The sequence below is a fragment of the Excalfactoria chinensis genome, chromosome 11 (genome assembly GCF_039878825.1).
Source record: "Excalfactoria chinensis isolate bCotChi1 chromosome 11, bCotChi1.hap2, whole genome shotgun sequence".
NCBI lineage: Eukaryota > Metazoa > Chordata > Aves > Galliformes > Phasianidae > Excalfactoria > Excalfactoria chinensis.
The window spans coordinates 18,340,973-18,358,086 of record NC_092835.1 but is presented as its reverse complement, the minus strand read 5'-3'; the positions used below and the strand labels follow the sequence as shown (position 1 = coordinate 18,358,086).

Below are 17,114 nucleotides of genomic sequence, written 5' to 3'. Positions count from 1 at the left end.
AACCATATACAAGCATAACCCTAACGTTATACAAGCATAACCCCGACCATATACAAGCATAACCCTAACCATATACAAGCATAACCCCGACCATATACAAGCATATCCCCGACCATATACAAGCATAACCCTGACCATATAAAAGCATAACCGCGTCCATACACAAGCATAACCCTAACCATATACAAGCATAACCCTAACCATATACAAGCATAACCCTAACCATATACAAGCATAACCCTAACCATATAAAATCATATCCCTAACCATATACAAGCATAACCCCAACCATATAAAAGCATAACCCCAACCTTATAAAACCATGACCCCAACCGTATAAAAGCATAACCCCAACCATATAAAAGCATGGCCCTAACTATATAAAAGCATGACCCTAACCATATAAAAGCATGACCCTAACCATATAAAAGCATGACCCAAAAGCATGATCCTAACCATATAAAAGCATGACCCTAACCATATAAAAGCATGACGCTAACCATATAAAAGCATGACCCTAACCATATAAAAGCATGACGCTAACCATATAAAAGCAAGACCCTAACCATATAAAAGCATAACCCTAACCATATAAAAGCATGACCCAAAAGCATGACCCTAACCATATAAAAGCATGACTCTAACCATATAAAAGCATGACGCTAACCATATAAAAGCATGACCATAACCATATAAAAAATCATAAATATGATTTAGCAGAGTGGTTTTGTTTTTTTTTTTTAGAGATGGGGCACTGGTTAGGCTGCGGTTGGACTTGATGATCTTCAAGGTCTTTTCCAACCTGGATAATTCTATGATTCTATGATTCTATGACCCTAACCATAGAAAAGCATGACCCTAACCATAGAAAAGCATGACCCTAACCATATAAAAGCATGACCCAAAAGAATGATCCTAACCATATAAAAGCATGACGCTAACCATATAAAAGCATGACCCTAACCATATAAAAGCATGACGCTAACCATATAAAAGCAAGACCCTAACCATATAAAAGGAAGACCCTAACCATATAAAAGCAAGACCTTAACCATATAAAAGCGTGACCCTAACCATAGAAAAGCGTGACCCTAACCATAGAAAAGCGTGACGCTAACGATAGAAAGGCATGACGCTAACGATAGAAAGGCATGACGCTAACGATAGAAAGGCATGACGCTAACCATAGAAAGGCATGACCCTAACCATAGAAAGGCATGACCCTAACCATAGAAAAGCATGACGCTAACCATAGAAAGGCATGAGGCTAACCATAGAAAGGCATGACGCTAACCATAGAAAGGCATGACGCTAACCATAGAAAGGCATGACCCTAACCATAGAAAGGCATGACCCTAACCATAGGAAGGCATGACCCTAACCATAGGAAGGCATGACCCTAACCATAGAAAGGCATGACCCTAACCATAGAAAGGCATGACCCTAACCATAGAAAAGCATGACCTTAACCATATAAAAGCATGACCCAAAAGCATGACCCTAACCATATAAAAGCATGACCCTAACCATATAAAAGCATGACCCTAACCATATAAAAGCATGGCGCTAACCATATAAAAGCAAGACCCTAACCATATAAAAGGAAGACCCTAACCATATAAAAGCAAGACCCTAACCATATAAAAGCGTGACCCTAACCATAGAAAAGCGTGACCCTAACCATAGAAAAGCGTGACGCTAACGATAGAAGGGCGTGACGCTAACGATAGAAAGGCGTGACGCTAACGATAGAAAGGCGTGACGCTAACCATAGAAAGGCGTGACGCTAACCATAGAAAGGCGTGACGCTAACCATAGAAAGGCGTGACGCTAACCATAGAAAGGCATGACCCTAACCATAGAAAGGCATGACCCTAACCATAGAAAGGCATGACCCTAACCATAGAAAGGCATGACGCTAACCATAGAAAGGCATGACCCTAACCATAGAAAGGCATGACCCTAACCATAGAAAGGCATGACCCTAACCATAGGAAGGCATGACCCTAACCATAGGAAGGCATGACCCTAACCATAGAAAGGCATGACCCTAACCATAGAAAGGCATGAGCCTAACCATATAACGGCATGAGCCTGACCATATAACGGCATGAGCCTGACCATATAACGGCATGACCCTGACCATATAAAAGCATGACCCTGACCATATAACAGCATGACCCTGACCATATAAAAGCATGACCCTAACCATGTAACAGCATGACCCTAACCATATAACAGCATGACCCTAACCATATAAAAGCATGACCCTAACCATATAAAAGCATGACCCTAACCATATAAAAGCATGACCCTAACTCTAATAAATCAAAGTTGTTGTGCATATATAAACAAGGATCAAAGGACTGAGACAGGTTTAGGAAAATTGGCAACAAACAAAAGTCTTCCATGAAGTAAGCAGGGATAACACCAACTGGGGAACAGCTTTCTCTGGACTATGGGATAAACTTACTAGTTGGTTACGAAATCTCAGATGGCTAAAGCAACTTTTCTTGGAAAGTACAGCTCAGTCCTTCTTGGTAGGTTTTATGTGTTTAGTGCTAAGGTGCTCAATATGCTTGTGTCAGCACACAGGCAAGGAATATAAAAAATGGAAGAAGAGGTACAAGCTGAGACAAAAGGTAAAAAGCAGAGCCTACTTTTAGAAGTCGTTAGGGAGGAATGGGAAAATCTCCCGATCCAGCCCCACGAGACCCTCCGTGTCTCTACGACACCTCCAGGTCCTCACCGAGCCCCGCAAGGACACATTTCTCCATCCCACGTCCGCACCTCCCCCTAGCAACGTCAGGTCACACGCGTCGCATCTAGTGACGTCACGGGGCCGTAGAGCCACCTCCGGCCCTGGCGAACCAGACACCTCCTGACGGTCTGAGCATGCGCAGAGCATGCAACCGTTCTTCTTTCTGGGGTTTGAGTGACAGTGCTCACAGCCACTGCTGGCCCGTTGACTGCAAGGAGGGGCGGGGCCAGGGGCGACAGGACTCGATCTGAAGTGCCCGGAGGAAGAGGCGGGTGGGATGTGTGGGCAATAGGTCAGCAATGAGAGCCAATCAGTGTGCTGGGTGATGTAGCGCCCGCCAATCGGATTGCTGGAGGGGCGGGACAGTGATTCGGGCGTTGGAGCGGCGGGTGGCGAGTGGGGGTGGAAGAGCAGTGTTGCGTTCGGTGCTCGGCGTTGCGCGGTTTCGCCGCGGGGCACGGAGGGGCCTTGGCGTTCCCAGCCCGGACTCTGCAGCGTCCCTGGAGCTTCGCGGCTTTCGGGGGCACCCGAAGTCCCGGTCCTGGTAACAACACCCATGCCCTCCTCCAGACCCTATCTCACTTTATGTGCCCCCTCCTCCAGCCCCTCCTTCAGCCCCCACTGTTTCTAACCCTTTTATCAGGTATTTCCCTCCCTTGGAACGCTCCCCCGCTTCCCCCCTTCACCCCCCCCCTAAACCTCTGAACACCCCTCACTTTATGTGCACCCCCAGTGCCGTACCTCCCCTTTTCCTAGGTTGCCTTTCCTCACAGCTCAGCCCCTCGCCCTGTTACCAGCCCACCCATTTTCCAGCACCCTCATCCTCTTGGGTTCTCTGTTTTTTCAGCGACGTCCCCTCTTTTCCCTGACACCCCTTCCTCAAAATTCTGCCCACCTCAACACCCTGCACCCAACCCTCCTTCCCAGGCCCCACACTCCCATCCTCTAGGGCCCCCTCTTTCCCCTCTCCTGTGTCACCCCTTTCACAGGCATCTTTCCATTCCATAGCGTTCTCATCTCATGACTTAATTTCCCCCCATGTTCTCAGACACTTCCTCCACAAATTCTTGGCCCCCTCACCCAAAGCCTTTAGGTCCTCCTCCATTCCCCCAGTTACTTCTCTCCATTTTTTCCCCGTGTCCAGGGGGAAATCTCCTAATATCCTGGTATTCCCCCCTTTCCCATCCCTTAGGACCCCATCAGTCCCTAGCCGCCTGTTGCTCTCTGGCAACTATGGAGGAGCCACGGTACCTGCAAGCCAACTGCTTCTTCCGTGGCAAGGAGCACAGCATCCAGCTGAGTGTGAGCCAAGCAGTGTTGGAGGTGGAGGTGGAGGAACGCCGCAGCACCAAGCGCTGGCAGGGCCACTTTGATGCTACCTGTGAGCTGCCCAGGGGTCTCTGGAGCAGGTCCCTGAGACTCCCAGCCATTGACAGTCTCCCCTGTCCACAGCTGTCGAGGACCTGACACGCAAAACGGGCAACTTCAAGCAGTTTGGGATCTTCTGCAGCATGCTTGAAGCAGCACTGATGAAGGTGGGGTGTGCTGGTTTTGGGAGCTGGAGGGGGTGTTTGGGGATCCCAATCCTCCTGTCCCACCCCACAGAGCAGTGAGGCTGTCAGCCTGGAGCTACTCACCTACCATGACCTGGAGGCCCTGCGGAGCTGTAAGGCAGGGGTGGCTACACGTGTTCCCCACTCAACCTCGCCACTTAGCAGCAAGCGGTACCTCATCCTCATCTACTGCGTCGAATTTGACAGGTGACAGGGGGCAGCATGCAGGAATGGCAAAAAGTGGGGACATTGAGAGGAGACCACCCAGCAGGGGCATCAAGGGGCTGAGGACACTGGCATGGGGACAGTGAAGGGCCGGGGCACCAAATGCGGAGGCAGCATGGGATCAGGGACATTGATGGGGGTACACACGGGCTGGAGACGCTAGTGGGGATACACTGGGGAGAGTGATGTGGGGACAGCAGATTGGGAGGAAAGTATGGGGCTGGGAACATGGTGGCACTGACACTGCACTGTCTCTGTGTTCCCCAGGATCCACTACCCGCTGTCATTGGCCTATGTTGGTGAGGCAGACGTTGCTGCACTGCGACGCCTGGTGCAGGAGCAGCAGGATGAACTGGCACAGCTGCGGGACGAGTGAGTGCAGCTGCCCCATGTGTCCCTTCTGTGGCATTATCAGTGCAACAAAGGGACAGCACACTGTGCCTTGCACAGATTACGGCGGGCACAGCAGGAGGTGTGGAGGCTGGAGGACGAACGGCTGCAGGACAAGGCCTGGCATCAGAAGAAGCAGCAGTGGATGTCCAAGGAGGTGCGCAGGATGAGGCTGGGGACATGAGCATGCCGTTGCACTGTCACAGCTCTGTTATGGCTCCTTCTCCAGCTGACAGAGGTGAAGGCGGCTGAAAAGATGCTGCGGGTGCGTGTGAAGACACTGACAGCTGAGCTGGCAGCGTGCAGGAAAGGGTAAAGTGGTGATAGAACTGGGGACAGGATCGGGAACAGCACTGTTACATCCCCATCCCCATCTCATCACATTTGTCCTTCCCACAGGCGCAGCACATCAGCCACAGCACAAGGCCTCCCACGGGATTGCCCCCGTTCTAACTCTCAGGAAAGTCGCAGTAGCAGCCAAGGCCGCCTGCCACCACAGTCCCCATCTCCTGCAGGTGAGGAACACGGGGAGTGGGGATCTACCTTCCTGGGACCTCCTCCCAATGTTCTCCCTCCCCTTCTGTTTCCCCTAGGCTCACGGCCACCACGCTTCAACCCCACAGCCTTTGTGAGAGCCCGCGAGCAACGGCGGCAAGAGACAGAGCTCCGAAGGTAAATGGGGCCACATCCATGCCACAGTGCCCTCACTCTGACAGTTTTTTTTGGAGGGGTAGGGAAAAGCACCTCTCTGTGCTCCCTGCTCCCCGCAGCACATGATTTCCTGGGTGCAGGCAGAAGCTGCCGCGTGGGACGTTGTCAAGTGGTGACAACTGTAGGAGGAGGTGCAAGCGCAGCTCTTCAGGTAGGTGGAGGGTACTTAAGGTTTGAGGGACATCCAGTGGGCCTGGGACATTCAGTGCACCTGAGTGACACCCAGCAGGTCTTGGGGCACCTATTAGGTCTGGGGTCTGCCCTCAAACCTTCCAACAAACCATTTTTCCCTGCAGCTGAAAGTTTCCAGAGCCGGCGCTCAGCACTGAGCTCAGGCAGTGAGGCTGACGCATGTCCCCAGCACCACAGGTCAGCAGTGGCATTCCCTCTAAGCACTGCAGTCCCCTCCCGGCCACCATGGTCTCCTTGCACCCCTGCCCTCTTAACCACTTCTTTCCTACAAAGCAGAGGTTTGGGGGGTCCTAGCACCTGGAGTCCACTGAGTGCTTCGTCCTGCAACAGCACTAGTGTGGTGAGTGGCTCTGGGGGAACAGTGATGACAGCAGAAAGTGATGGTGACACTGGGAGGGGAGCACTGGGTTGTGCATTACCACCTTCTTCGCCTACAGGCATCTCACCAGGATCGGGGCCACAAAAAGCGTGGAAAAGGTGAGCCCCTCATCCTGATCTTCTGCTACCCCCCGGCCTCATTTTGGGTTTTTTTTGTGGTTTTTTTCCTCATCCATTTTTTCTTCCTCCCTCTAGAGAACCTGGGCACAGAAACTTCAGCCACACTGTCTGAAATCGATGCCCGGCTTCAAGCACTGCAGGCATATATCAGCACCCTGGGCACTCACATGTGAAGCCTCCCCAGGGGCCACTAGGAGCTCACCTCAGGGGGACCAGACCCAGGCACTGGTGTGCCACAAGGCCACCAGTGCCCAGGCAGTATCCCCACTGTCTCTCAAAGGGGATAGCACTGGCAGGATGTGGTTTAATAAACGTCTGCATGGTTCTGTGGGACAAGCTTTGTGTGTCCTTGTCCCTGCACCCTGCTGACAGGATGGAAAGTTGGCACCTGGCTCCTAGCCCCCACTGCCCCATAGCCCCACACCTCACCAATGCCCTTGAAGTCTTGGCCCCGGGAACCATCCTGAGTCATCAGCTGTGATTCTTAGGGTCGTAGAGCCATGGAATTCTGGAAGTGCTTGGGTTGGGGGGGGGATCTTACAGCTCCCCCCTATGGTGGATAGTTTGCCCTCTACCAAGATCCGGATGCCCAGGGCCTCATCCAGACTTGGCCTGGAGCGCCTCTAGGGATGGGTCAGCCCCAGCTTCTCTGGGCAGCCTGTGCCAGTGCCTCATTGCCCTCTGAGTAAATAATTTTTTCCTAACCTAAATAACCTAAATCTCCCCTCTTAGTTTAAAACTGTTTCCCCTTTTCTTCTCACTATCAGACTGTATAAAATGTTGAAGTGCCACTCTGCTACACAGAAGGCTCGAATCCCAGGAGTTGGATTCAATGATCTCTAAGGTCCCTTCCAACTCGCACGATACTATGATACTATGATGATCTCCTTCCTGTTTTATAATCTCCCTTTACATATTGGAAAGCTGTAATGAGGTCTCCCCAGAGACTTCTCTAGGCTGAACGCTCCCAGCTCCCTCAGCCTGTCTTCATGGTAGAAGTGCCCCCAGCCCACTGAGCATCTTTGTGGAACTGCCCTGATGCAAGTGCATAAGCCTGCACTTTGCTTTGTTAAACATCAGTAGGTTCCATTATTCAAGCCTCTCTGGGTCTCTCTGAATGGCATCCCCTCCCTTCCGCGTTGTCAACTGCAGCACTCAGCTTGGTGTCATCAGCAAACTTGCTGAGGGTGTGCTCAGTCTCACTGGGTTATTGATAAAGCGTGCACTGGTCCCAAGATGGAGCCCCAGGGGACACCACTTATCACTGGCCTCTACTGGGACAAAGAGCCACTGACCATAGCCTCATGGCTATGACCATCCAACTAATTCCTTATCTACTGAACAGTCCAGCCATAGATTCATATCTGCAATTATAAATAAGGATGTGGTGTGGGACCATATCAAAAATCCAGGTAGATTACATCAGTTGCCATTTCTTTGTCCACTGATGCCACCACTCCATCATAGAAGGCCATTAGATTAGTCAGGCATAATCTGCCCTTGGTGAAACCATGCTGGCTGTCTTGGATCATCTCATGTTGCATGTCTGAACATCTCTTCCAGGAGGATCTGCTCCACAGTCTTCCTAGGCATAGACATGAGGATCACTGCCCTGTAGTTCCCTGAGTCTTCCTTTTACCCTTCTTAAAAAAATGGGTGTGTTGTTTTCTTCTTTTCACGTGGACTTCACCTGACAGTCATAACTCTTCAAATATGGTGGAGAGTGGCATGGCAACCACAGTAGCTAGTCCCATCAGAACCCTGGGATGCATGTTGTCTAGCCCTATAGGCTTGTACACATTTAGTTTCATAAGGTGGTCTGGAAACACTTATTTGACTCATAGAGTGCTCTTATTTTCCCAAGCATTGGCAGAGACTTTGTTGTTTTGGCTTGGTGGGTTTTTTTCCACTCATATTTGGATGAGGCTGTCCATGACAGCATGCAGATAAAATTTCCTACCATCACTTCTGTGTCTGAACTCTTTAGAGAGGACAGGAGACAAAAATTACTGACATCTCCACAAGAAGTTGAGATATTAAACATTCCTTTTGTTTATTATGCCCACTCCCACTGGCATGGTGAGCAATCTAGTCTGTAGCATCAGCGGTCAACACACGAGCAAGGGGATCTAGAATAAGTGGGTCTGGCTTGACCTCACTCACACTGACGAGAAGGTTCCTGCTATCTCTCGAGTTCCTGAAATCATTTGAGATGATGAGAAGGGTGGAAGTTCCAGTGGCAGCTGTGGAAATGGCTGTAGTCCAATAGCAATATCATTCTCACTTGGGTCAGTCATCAGTGTAACTGCCACAGAGCTGCACGATGCAAGGAGACAGGCACTTGCTGCTGTGTTTGTATGAGATGGTGGTGAACAGTAATGACCACACAAGATTTTGGTGACTGACACCACCTCAGAAGTATAGGAGTACTTTGGGTATCAAGGGGCCAGGGCCGCATGCAATTGTCCTCGAGACGTGTCCCCTTGGGTTGCCATTGCCTGAGGGCACTGGTGCTGTGCCTGCCCTCCCGACCAGTGCCAGGGCAGGTAACATGATGGTGGCTTGTGTGTCCCCGATACATCCCCCATGGCTGATGGTGGCATTTGTGATGTGTCTCCATGGTTGATTACATGTCCCCATGATGTGGCCCCATGGTGGATGATGTGTCCTCATGCTGGGTGATGTGTTCTCATAGTGTGTCCTTGTGGTAAGGACGTGACACTCGTCATTTGTCTCCATTATGTGCCCCCATATCAGATGATGTGTCCCCATGCCACATCCTCGCATCACCTTGTGCAGCTGCTGGGTGAAGAGGAGATAGCACTGCTGCAGCACCTCCAGGCCAACCAACAGCTCCAGCAGCACTGCATCCCGTGCCACTATGGTGACTCTACCAAAACAAATGTGTGAACGGGAAGACCACGCCAAAATAAACATGTAAGCAGAGGAAACTTACCAATAGTCACGTAAGTAGAGGGAACCCACCAGTACAGACATTTAAGCATGTCAATCCTATCAAAAGATGACATATTAACACTGGGAGCACTGGAAATATCCAAATAATTTATCAGGACGTATCTCTGATGAAACAGGCTTTATTCACAATCGCAATGGTGAGCCACCCCTGCAAGCAGGAGAGCACACAGAAAACAGCATGACCCTTTTTATGCCCTACACGTCTCTTTCGTCCTTGGTTCCTCGTTGGCTGAGTATTTCAGGTTCACAATTTTCCCGACGCCCAGCTAAAGATATGGATACTGGCTAAATATCAATTTTTGCTAGCTAAGCATATATTGCTAATTATTTAACTTCTGACATTTGTCCACTCAATGCTTGGTCATTATTTCTGGACATCTACTTGTCCTTGGACAGAGATAAGTTTGGAAGGACAGAGGGGAGTATCTTGATGTCTTCCTGTTGTGTCCCCACCTTCCCATAGAGCGTGACAATCCAGCCTTGTGTAGAGGCCCTGGCTTCTTTGATGTTTGTTAAGTCTGTAAGGGTCTGTTATCTATGCAGAATAGTCTTACAGTATGTTTTCTAGTCCATAATACTATACTCATAATAAAAACTATTGCGGTTTTGCAAGAAAGAATTAATGACATCATCCAGCAACCATCTTTCTAAAATGCGCTACTAACATATATAGTATTTCTACCTTTTTTTTACATCAGTTATTTCTAAGGACAAGTTACAAAATACAAATTCATTATGTTCTATTTCTTCAGATCAATTACCCTTTCCAATATCTAATGCAGAAACGTTCCATTCCCACAGGGAACATATCAAAATAAAGCATGCCAACGCGGGACAGCCTACCAAAGCAACCCTGGTAAACAAACCTTGCGATAGGAGACCTTACCAACACAACTGACTTACTCAACCATAAAGGTCACCCTACCAAACCCAACCCCCATGAAAACACCCACGTGGGTTACCACACCACAGTCCCACCACAGATCTTACCCACTCCAACTCCCTGGTACGAACACGCGTGGGAGACCCCACCAAAACAGCCCCTGCTGTAAAGACTTTGATATAGCAGAGCCCGCCAAACTAACAGCAGAAACAAACTCCATCATGGGAAATCCTACTAAAGCAAATCCCACCGTGACTGACAGCCCCGACCAAAGCCACCTTTGGAAAGAACCTCCACCACGGGATGTTTCTATTCTCCGGGAGCCCCACGTACACCGACACGGACAGCCTGCTCCATAGGAGCCCCGTGACCCCACAGCAGACTGCAAAAACACTTCCGTCCCCACACTTCCGCCCGCCTCCGCCGCCTCACTTCCTGCCACAGCCTCCTCCAATCGAAGCCCTGATTTCCCCCTTTCACCAATCAACGCGCGTGTTACGGCGCGGGGCGGGACCTCAAGAGGGGTCGACTGCCACGCGAGCGAAGCCTGTTCGGCCGTCATTTTGGATGAGGGCGCCGCTCTGCCATCCCAGCCGCCATATTGGAGGTGCCTTGCTAGCACGGGGCGCTCTGATTGGTCCTTGCCATCCGAACCAATCAACGGCGGCGGTGTTTGGAGGCGCCGGTGTGAGGAGGAGAGCGGCGCGGCTGCAGCCATGGTATGGACGGTGGTTTTGGTGGGGTTGCGGAGGAAGGTTATTTTATCCTCGTGGCGTCTCCCGTCCCTCTCAGCGTCCTCGTTTCCTTCCCCGATAGCCCCATGTTCCATTCCACTGTCCCCACGTGCTCCCGCACCGTCTCCGTACCCTCTTCGGTGTCTCCACATCCCCTCACTATTATCCCCGAGTCACTTTCAGTGTCACCACGTTCCCCGTCTACGAGCTCTTCAGCGTCCCCGCTGCTTCGTGGTCCCAAGTTCCCTTCAGTGCTTCAGTGCCTCTTCTCAGTGTTCCCCAGGCCCCTCTCTGTGTCCCTATCCGCTCACTGTGTCTCCATGTCCCTTTGACTCATGACCCCTCTCAGCATCCCTTGTCCCCATCAGTGTCCCCATGTACCTCCATAGGATCTTCAGGCCTCCTTCCCCTGTCCGCTTACCCTTCGTGGTTCCTCTGGCCCCCTTATCTTCCCCACTGTCACCATGACCATCCCTTGTTCCCTCCCCGTTCCTCCTCCCCTCCGTGGACACTGTCTCCACCCTCTCAGCTGTCTCTGTCTCCCACACTGTCACCGTGTCCCCCCTGTTCTTAGCTTCGCCGCCAGGCCCGTGAGCGCCGTGAGTACCTGCAGCGCCGGGCACAGGAGGAGCGGCTGCGACGGCAGCAGGACAAGAAAGAGCAGCTGCGACAGGCCCTGGATGGTGAGGAGTAGAGGGGTCAGATAGAGCGTGTTGAGGGGTAGATAGGGGTGTCGGTGCCAAATATGGGGGTTGTGGGGATAAATATGGGATGAGAAGTAAGTTGTGGTGTGGATGGGGGTAAATTTGTGGTGTGTGGGAGCAGATAAGGGATATAATGGGCAAATATGGGGTGTTGGGAACAGATGTGAGGTATGTGGGAGTAAATAGGCAGGATGTGGCAGTAAATATGGGATCCAGAGGGAGCACGTGTGGGCCAAATAGGCCATATGGGGGGGCAGATTGAGAGGGCAGGGGGGCAAATTTGGGGTGCTTGGGGCAGATACAGGGTGAGGGGGGCAAATTTGGTTTGGGAAAGCAGATATGGGGGCTGTGGGGGTGAGTATAGGGAATCTGGAGACCGATGTGAAGTGGATAGGGAAATGTAGGATAAGTGGGACAAATACGGGCTGATGGGCAAATTTGTGGAGGGGAGTTGTAGAACAGATACAGGGTTTTGAGAGGCAAAATGGTGGTTGTTGGGGTAAATATGTTGGATGTGGGGGCAAATGGAGGGCATGGGGGATAATTTGTGGGTGTAGAAAGGGGAAGTATCACATAAGGGGGCAAATTTGGGGTGCACAGGAGCAAATATAGGATGTGAAGGGGGCAGTATGGCCTGCAGAACATAGAGGGGGAGGTATAAAGGGGTTCTGGTTTGGGTTATGGAGTATTTGGGGTTCCTTCTGCCCCTTTCCTCATGCAATTTTTGTTCCCTCTCCCCAGAGAACCGACTGCTTCCCACTGAGCTGAGGCGCCAGGCACTGGCCTTGCAGAAGGAGCTGGAGTTCGAGACTCCAGGGGAAAGTGGTGAGTGACAGAATGCCCTAAAAAGGAGGCTTGGATTAGCAGAAATCTGTGACCCCAAGGAGCAAGTGATTTACCTGCATGAACCCTATAATTAGGGGGGTGCTTGAGTGAATTCTCTTCAAAATGGATAGGCCTGCCTCATTCTCACAGTTGGGGGATTTGCTGTGATTTTGGCAAAATTGTTTACCCAAATCAGGCACAAAATGAGGAGTGGATTTGCCTGAACCTTCCTCAAAGTGGGGAGCAGATTTCCTGAATTTCTCTTGAAATGAAGGGCATGTTTTTATGACCCTCCCCCACAAACTGAGAACAGATTTTTCAATTCCTCTCAGAATGGCAGCGTTTGTCCAAATTCCTCCTCCCCAATTGGGGAGTAGATTTTTATGATTCTTCCCAAAAATGGGCAGCAGATTTGCCCTTTTTTTTTTCTTAAAATTGGAAGTGAATTAGACTGAATCAGCCTCAGAATGTGGAGCAGATTTATCTGAGTCCTTCCTAAAATGAGAAACAGGTTTTTCAGAAATGACAAACAGGTTTTCTGCAATTCCTCTCAAGATGAAGAATGAATTTGGCTGAATCCTCCTCAACAGAGAGAGCAGATTTACCCAGTTCTTAAAATCAGAGGTAGATTTTTATGAATCTCTCCCCAAGGGGGCTGGGTTTGCCCTGCCTGCATACTCCCTGCTGAGAGGGGTGTCCTAACCAAGCCCTGCCCCCAGGTGTGACAGGCAGCCAGGACGATGAGTACCGGTGGGCAGGGCTGGAGCCCCCCAAGGTGATGGTGACAACCTCACGCGACCCCAGCGCCCGCCTCCGTGTCTTTGCCAAGGTGGGTGATGCCTCTGTTGTTGGTGAGGCTTATGGGTGGAGTATGGCCTAGGTAACATGGGTGGGACTTTGAGTTAGCTCCACTGCCAGACTTTGTGCTTTGCTCTTTAGTTTGGGTCTAGGGTGGGTGAGCAAAACTTGAATGGTGCTCCCTATGGGCCCGAGTCCACACTAAGATGTGGATATGTGGATTCTGGCTCATTGGGGTGGGTGGGGCATTTGTGGGACTGGTTGAGGGGGTAGGCCTGGCTTCTTGACCTCCCTCACCCCCAGGAGCTGTGCCTGGTGATCCCAGGGGCAAGGCGGCTGAACCGGGGCCGGGCAGAGGTGGGGGCCCTGGTGAGTGCATGCCGGGCAGCTGGTGTCACTGACCTGCTGGTGCTGCACGAGACCCGTGGATGTCCTGGTGAGATGGGCTGGGGACTTGGGAAAGGGCTGGGGCCATGAGAGGTGTCCTCTGCTGGGGGAAAATGTGTTGAGGTGCCTGTGTTGGGCTGGGAAAGGGGGAGGCTAATGGGATAGGGTGGTTAATGCGTGAGGGGTGGGGCTAATGGGAAAAGGGTTGGCTGATGTGAAGGGGTGGAGCTGTGGGGAGGTGTGCAGGACTAAGGGAGTGGACGCGATGATGGAATGTGGCCCCTCACTGACACTGCTGTCCCCAGATGGACTGGTGCTGTGCCACCTGCCCCACGGCCCTACAGCCCACTTCACACTGAGTGGGGCTGTGCTGAGGCATGAGGTGGGGGGTCTTGGTGGTGCTCCCCTAGGAGCACCACACATCTTGCTACACCAGCTGGACAGCGCGCTGGGACGTCGGGTAAGGGAACACAGAGACATTGCAGGACACAGGCTGGTGGGGAGGGGATATGATGGAGATATGGGATGTGGGGTTGGTGGGGACACTGGGGACATGATGGGAACAGTGACTTCGGGACTTTGGAAGACATGGGAATATGGGGTGACATGAGGACATAGAGGGATGTGGGGATATGGAGGGACACAGTGGCACAGGGGATGGGGACATTGGGAGACGTATGAGAACATGGAGAGCCATAGGGATATTGGGGGACTTGGGATGTGAGGGACATGGATGTGGAGGGACTAAGAAACTTGGAAGATATGGGAACTTCAAAGAGTATGGGGAACATTGGGGGAATGTGGATCTTGGAGGGACATGGAGACATGATAGGGCGTGGTGACATAGGAACAAAGGGAGGGATAATGAGGGACATAGAGACTGGGGCAGTGGGGACACTGGGGGAAACATGGGCAGCCCATTATGGTGACAATGTCCTTGTGCCTGTTCCTCAGGTGGGTACCATCCTCAAGCACCTCTTCCCTGTTCCCCGGCCCCAGACCCGCCGTGTGGTGACTTTTGCCAATGAAGATGACGTCATCCTTGTCCGGTGGGAATGCAGGGTTACCCGGGTGGGACAGAGACACTGGGGAGGATGTCACATGTATTTTTGGGACATTGGAGGCAATAAGGATATTGTGGAGACACTGGGGTCATGGATGGGGTTAAAGAACCTTGAGAACTTTTTGAAACAGCGGTGTCCTCACAGGAACCATGTTTACCGGCGCCAGGGGAAGACAGTGGAGCTAGAGGAGGTGGGACCCCGCTTCCAACTACGCCGTGAGTGTTCCCAAGTGTCTCTGTGGTCTTCCCAGACCCCTCAGCATCTTCTGTCCCTCTCCTTGAGCTCTAATTGTCCCCAGTGTCAGACACCCTCTGCTTATGTCCGTGTCTTTTGTTAACCCCATTTCCCTCCATGTCTTCATGTTCCCCATACCCCCGTGTTCTCCACATGCCTGTTACGTTTCCACGTCCCAAATGTGTTCCTGTCATCTGTCTTTGTTCCCAACATGGCTTCATGTCCCCCAGATCCCCATGTCTCACCGTGTTCCCCATACCCATGTCCTCTCATGTGGCCATATTCTCATGTTTCCCATGTAACCCCATGTTGCCATTGTGTTCCCATTTCCCCATCTTGTCCCTGAGTCCCTCATAACCTATGTCACCATATCCCCATGTTTTCCATGTACCTTCTTGTCCCCAGTATGTTCCCATCATGTCCCCCATGTCCCTAGAGTGTCCTTGTGCCCCGACCTGTGTCACCCATGTCCCTGTGTTTCCCACATCTCCATCATGTGTCCCCATGCCACAACAGGTTCCCATTGTGGCCCTTCTGTTCCCACTGTGTCCTTATATCCCCAACATGTCCCTTGCGTTCCCATCTCATCAGTGTGTTCCTATTATGTCCACCATGTCCCTAGTGTGTCCTTGTGTCCCCAATGTGTCCCTGTGTCCCCAGATTGATAGATCCCTTTGTTTCCCATGTATCAGTGCATTACCATCATGTCACCCGGGTGCCCATGTTACCTGTTGTGTTCTCATGTCCCCCATCATGTCCTTCTCTTCCTTGTGTTCCCAACATACCTCCATGTCCCCAGTGTCCCCATCATGTCTCTATGTCCCTGTTGTATGCTATGTGTCCCCATCATGTCTCCCATGTGTCCCTGTCTCCCTGCAGCCTACCTGATCCGCCTGGGGACCCTGGAGCAAGGGGATGCCGCTGATGTGGAATGGCGTTGGCACCCCTACACTGCCACTGCCCGCAAGCGCCACCTGCTGAGTGCCGTCTAGTGTTGTCACCTCCTGTCACAAGAACCACTGGCATCCTGCTGGCTCAGATGATGTTTTCAATAATATATTTTTTCCCACTTTTTTAACATCAAAATCTGTCATTTGTTGCGTGCGTCATTTCAGTGTCATCCCGGGGTGCCTTATAGGTTTAGAGATTCAGCTCTTACAGGACCTGTTGGATGGATTCTGTAGGGGACAGAGGTGCCACAAAGGGTGGAACTGTTGAATTGTCCCCGTGGTGTAACTCCATAGGAACAGCAGGGGACCTCCGTGGGTTTGTAGACCATCCAGGCTCCGCAGCTTATTGTTTTTCCTGGCCAGTGAATGCCAGGGCAATTGCAGTTCCCCACTGGATGCTGCTCATTATGTGGAGATTTTCTGGAATTTCTGACAGGAGATTTCTGCTTCTCCTTCATCCAGAGGTTAATAACAGCCAAGACAGTACAACCCTTAGTGAATTCTCTACTCATCCTCACTCCCAAGAGCTACTTTACTGTTCTTCAAAAACTTGTTTTCTCACAGAGCAGCTCTGTGCATATGAGCTTCCCCTTTTTACAGGGCATCTTCTTCCCTTCCTCATCTTCCTGTATCCCTCCATTGCAATACCCCAGGGGAGCAAGCTGTCCCACCCCATTCTGTTATTTCCAAAGCATCCCAGCAGTGTCACAGGACACGGGGCTGCAGGTCCTGCTACAAAGACGTACACAGACGGTTCTTCCTTCAGTACACCCCATCTCTAGGACATGATAGTTTTCTCTGGAGCATCCTGCTGGGTTGCAATCTACCCACCAGACAAATACACCTTTCCTGTAGGTCTCTGGGCTATCAAGAAGCTCCATGGAGAAGGTGTCATAACTGCTATGCCCATATGAATCTGTATATGGGCAGCTGCAAGAAGCTCTCTGTGTGCCTGCCTAGCAAGATCAGGAGAGCTAAGATCTTCCTTAGTTTTTTGAGAAAAGCTTAGGAATTTCTTGTTCTTTGCTTTGAAATGGGATTTGCCTGCTCTCAGCAATATCTAATTCGTTTCTCAAGTAATGTCTTCTTGTAAAGACCCTTCAGCTCAAAGAACTGTAAGATGCAGGCAGCTGAGTGCAAAGCCAACAGATGCACTGGGTCTGTTTACTCTGCACTAAGGTAGAGTCCCTTTACCTATCCAGAACAACAAAAATCCATGACTACTAGAG

The 17,114-nt window shown here is 51.1% G+C and overlaps 2 protein-coding genes across 3 annotated transcripts; both read left to right on the top strand.

Annotated features, from left to right (window-relative positions):
• Positions 1-3,026: 3,026 nt before the first annotated feature.
• CCDC61 (coiled-coil domain containing 61) lies at positions 3,027-6,668 on the top strand. Of its 2 annotated transcripts, XM_072346463.1 has the most exons (14): positions 3,027-3,305; positions 3,954-4,142; positions 4,214-4,296; positions 4,367-4,521; positions 4,807-4,911; positions 4,990-5,086; positions 5,159-5,241; positions 5,329-5,444; positions 5,523-5,601; positions 5,721-5,791; positions 5,937-6,009; positions 6,109-6,172; positions 6,270-6,309; positions 6,406-6,668. In XM_072346463.1, the coding sequence occupies exons 2-14, from the start codon at positions 3,995-3,997 to the stop codon at positions 6,501-6,503; spliced, it is 1,212 nt and encodes a 403-aa protein (XP_072202564.1). In that variant the 5' UTR covers positions 3,027-3,305; positions 3,954-3,994; the 3' UTR covers positions 6,504-6,668. The 2 variants fall into 2 exon arrangements, with proteins under 2 accessions (XP_072202564.1, XP_072202562.1); XM_072346461.1 differs by having other exon boundaries at positions 3,121-3,305; positions 6,109-6,309; positions 6,406-6,662.
• A 4,106-nt stretch (positions 6,669-10,774) lies between these two features.
• On the top strand, positions 10,775-16,036 carry IMP4 (IMP U3 small nucleolar ribonucleoprotein 4). Its single transcript, XM_072346471.1, has 9 exons — positions 10,775-10,908; positions 11,498-11,606; positions 12,369-12,452; positions 13,172-13,281; positions 13,554-13,686; positions 13,943-14,097; positions 14,592-14,686; positions 14,846-14,916; positions 15,815-16,036. The coding sequence occupies exons 1-9, from the start codon at positions 10,906-10,908 to the stop codon at positions 15,925-15,927; spliced, it is 873 nt and encodes a 290-aa protein (XP_072202572.1). The 5' UTR covers positions 10,775-10,905; the 3' UTR covers positions 15,928-16,036.
• Positions 16,037-17,114: the final 1,078 nt, after the last annotated feature.

Coding starts and splice junctions, on each gene's coding strand:
- IMP4 (XM_072346471.1), top strand. Junction 13,282..13,553: donor GCCTCCGTGTCTTTGCCAAG/GTGGGTGATGCC, acceptor CCTCACCCCCAG/GAGCTGTGCCTGGTGATCCC. Junction 14,687..14,845: donor GATGACGTCATCCTTGTCCG/GTGGGAATGCAG, acceptor GTGTCCTCACAG/GAACCATGTTTACCGGCGCC.
- CCDC61 (XM_072346461.1), top strand. CDS start 3,995: ATGGAGGAGCCACGGTACCTGCAAGCCAACTGCTTCTTCCGTGGCAAG. Junction 5,242..5,328: donor CTGGCAGCGTGCAGGAAAGG/GTAAAGTGGTGA, acceptor TCCTTCCCACAG/GCGCAGCACATCAGCCACAG. Junction 5,792..5,936: donor GTGCAAGCGCAGCTCTTCAG/GTAGGTGGAGGG, acceptor TTTTCCCTGCAG/CTGAAAGTTTCCAGAGCCGG.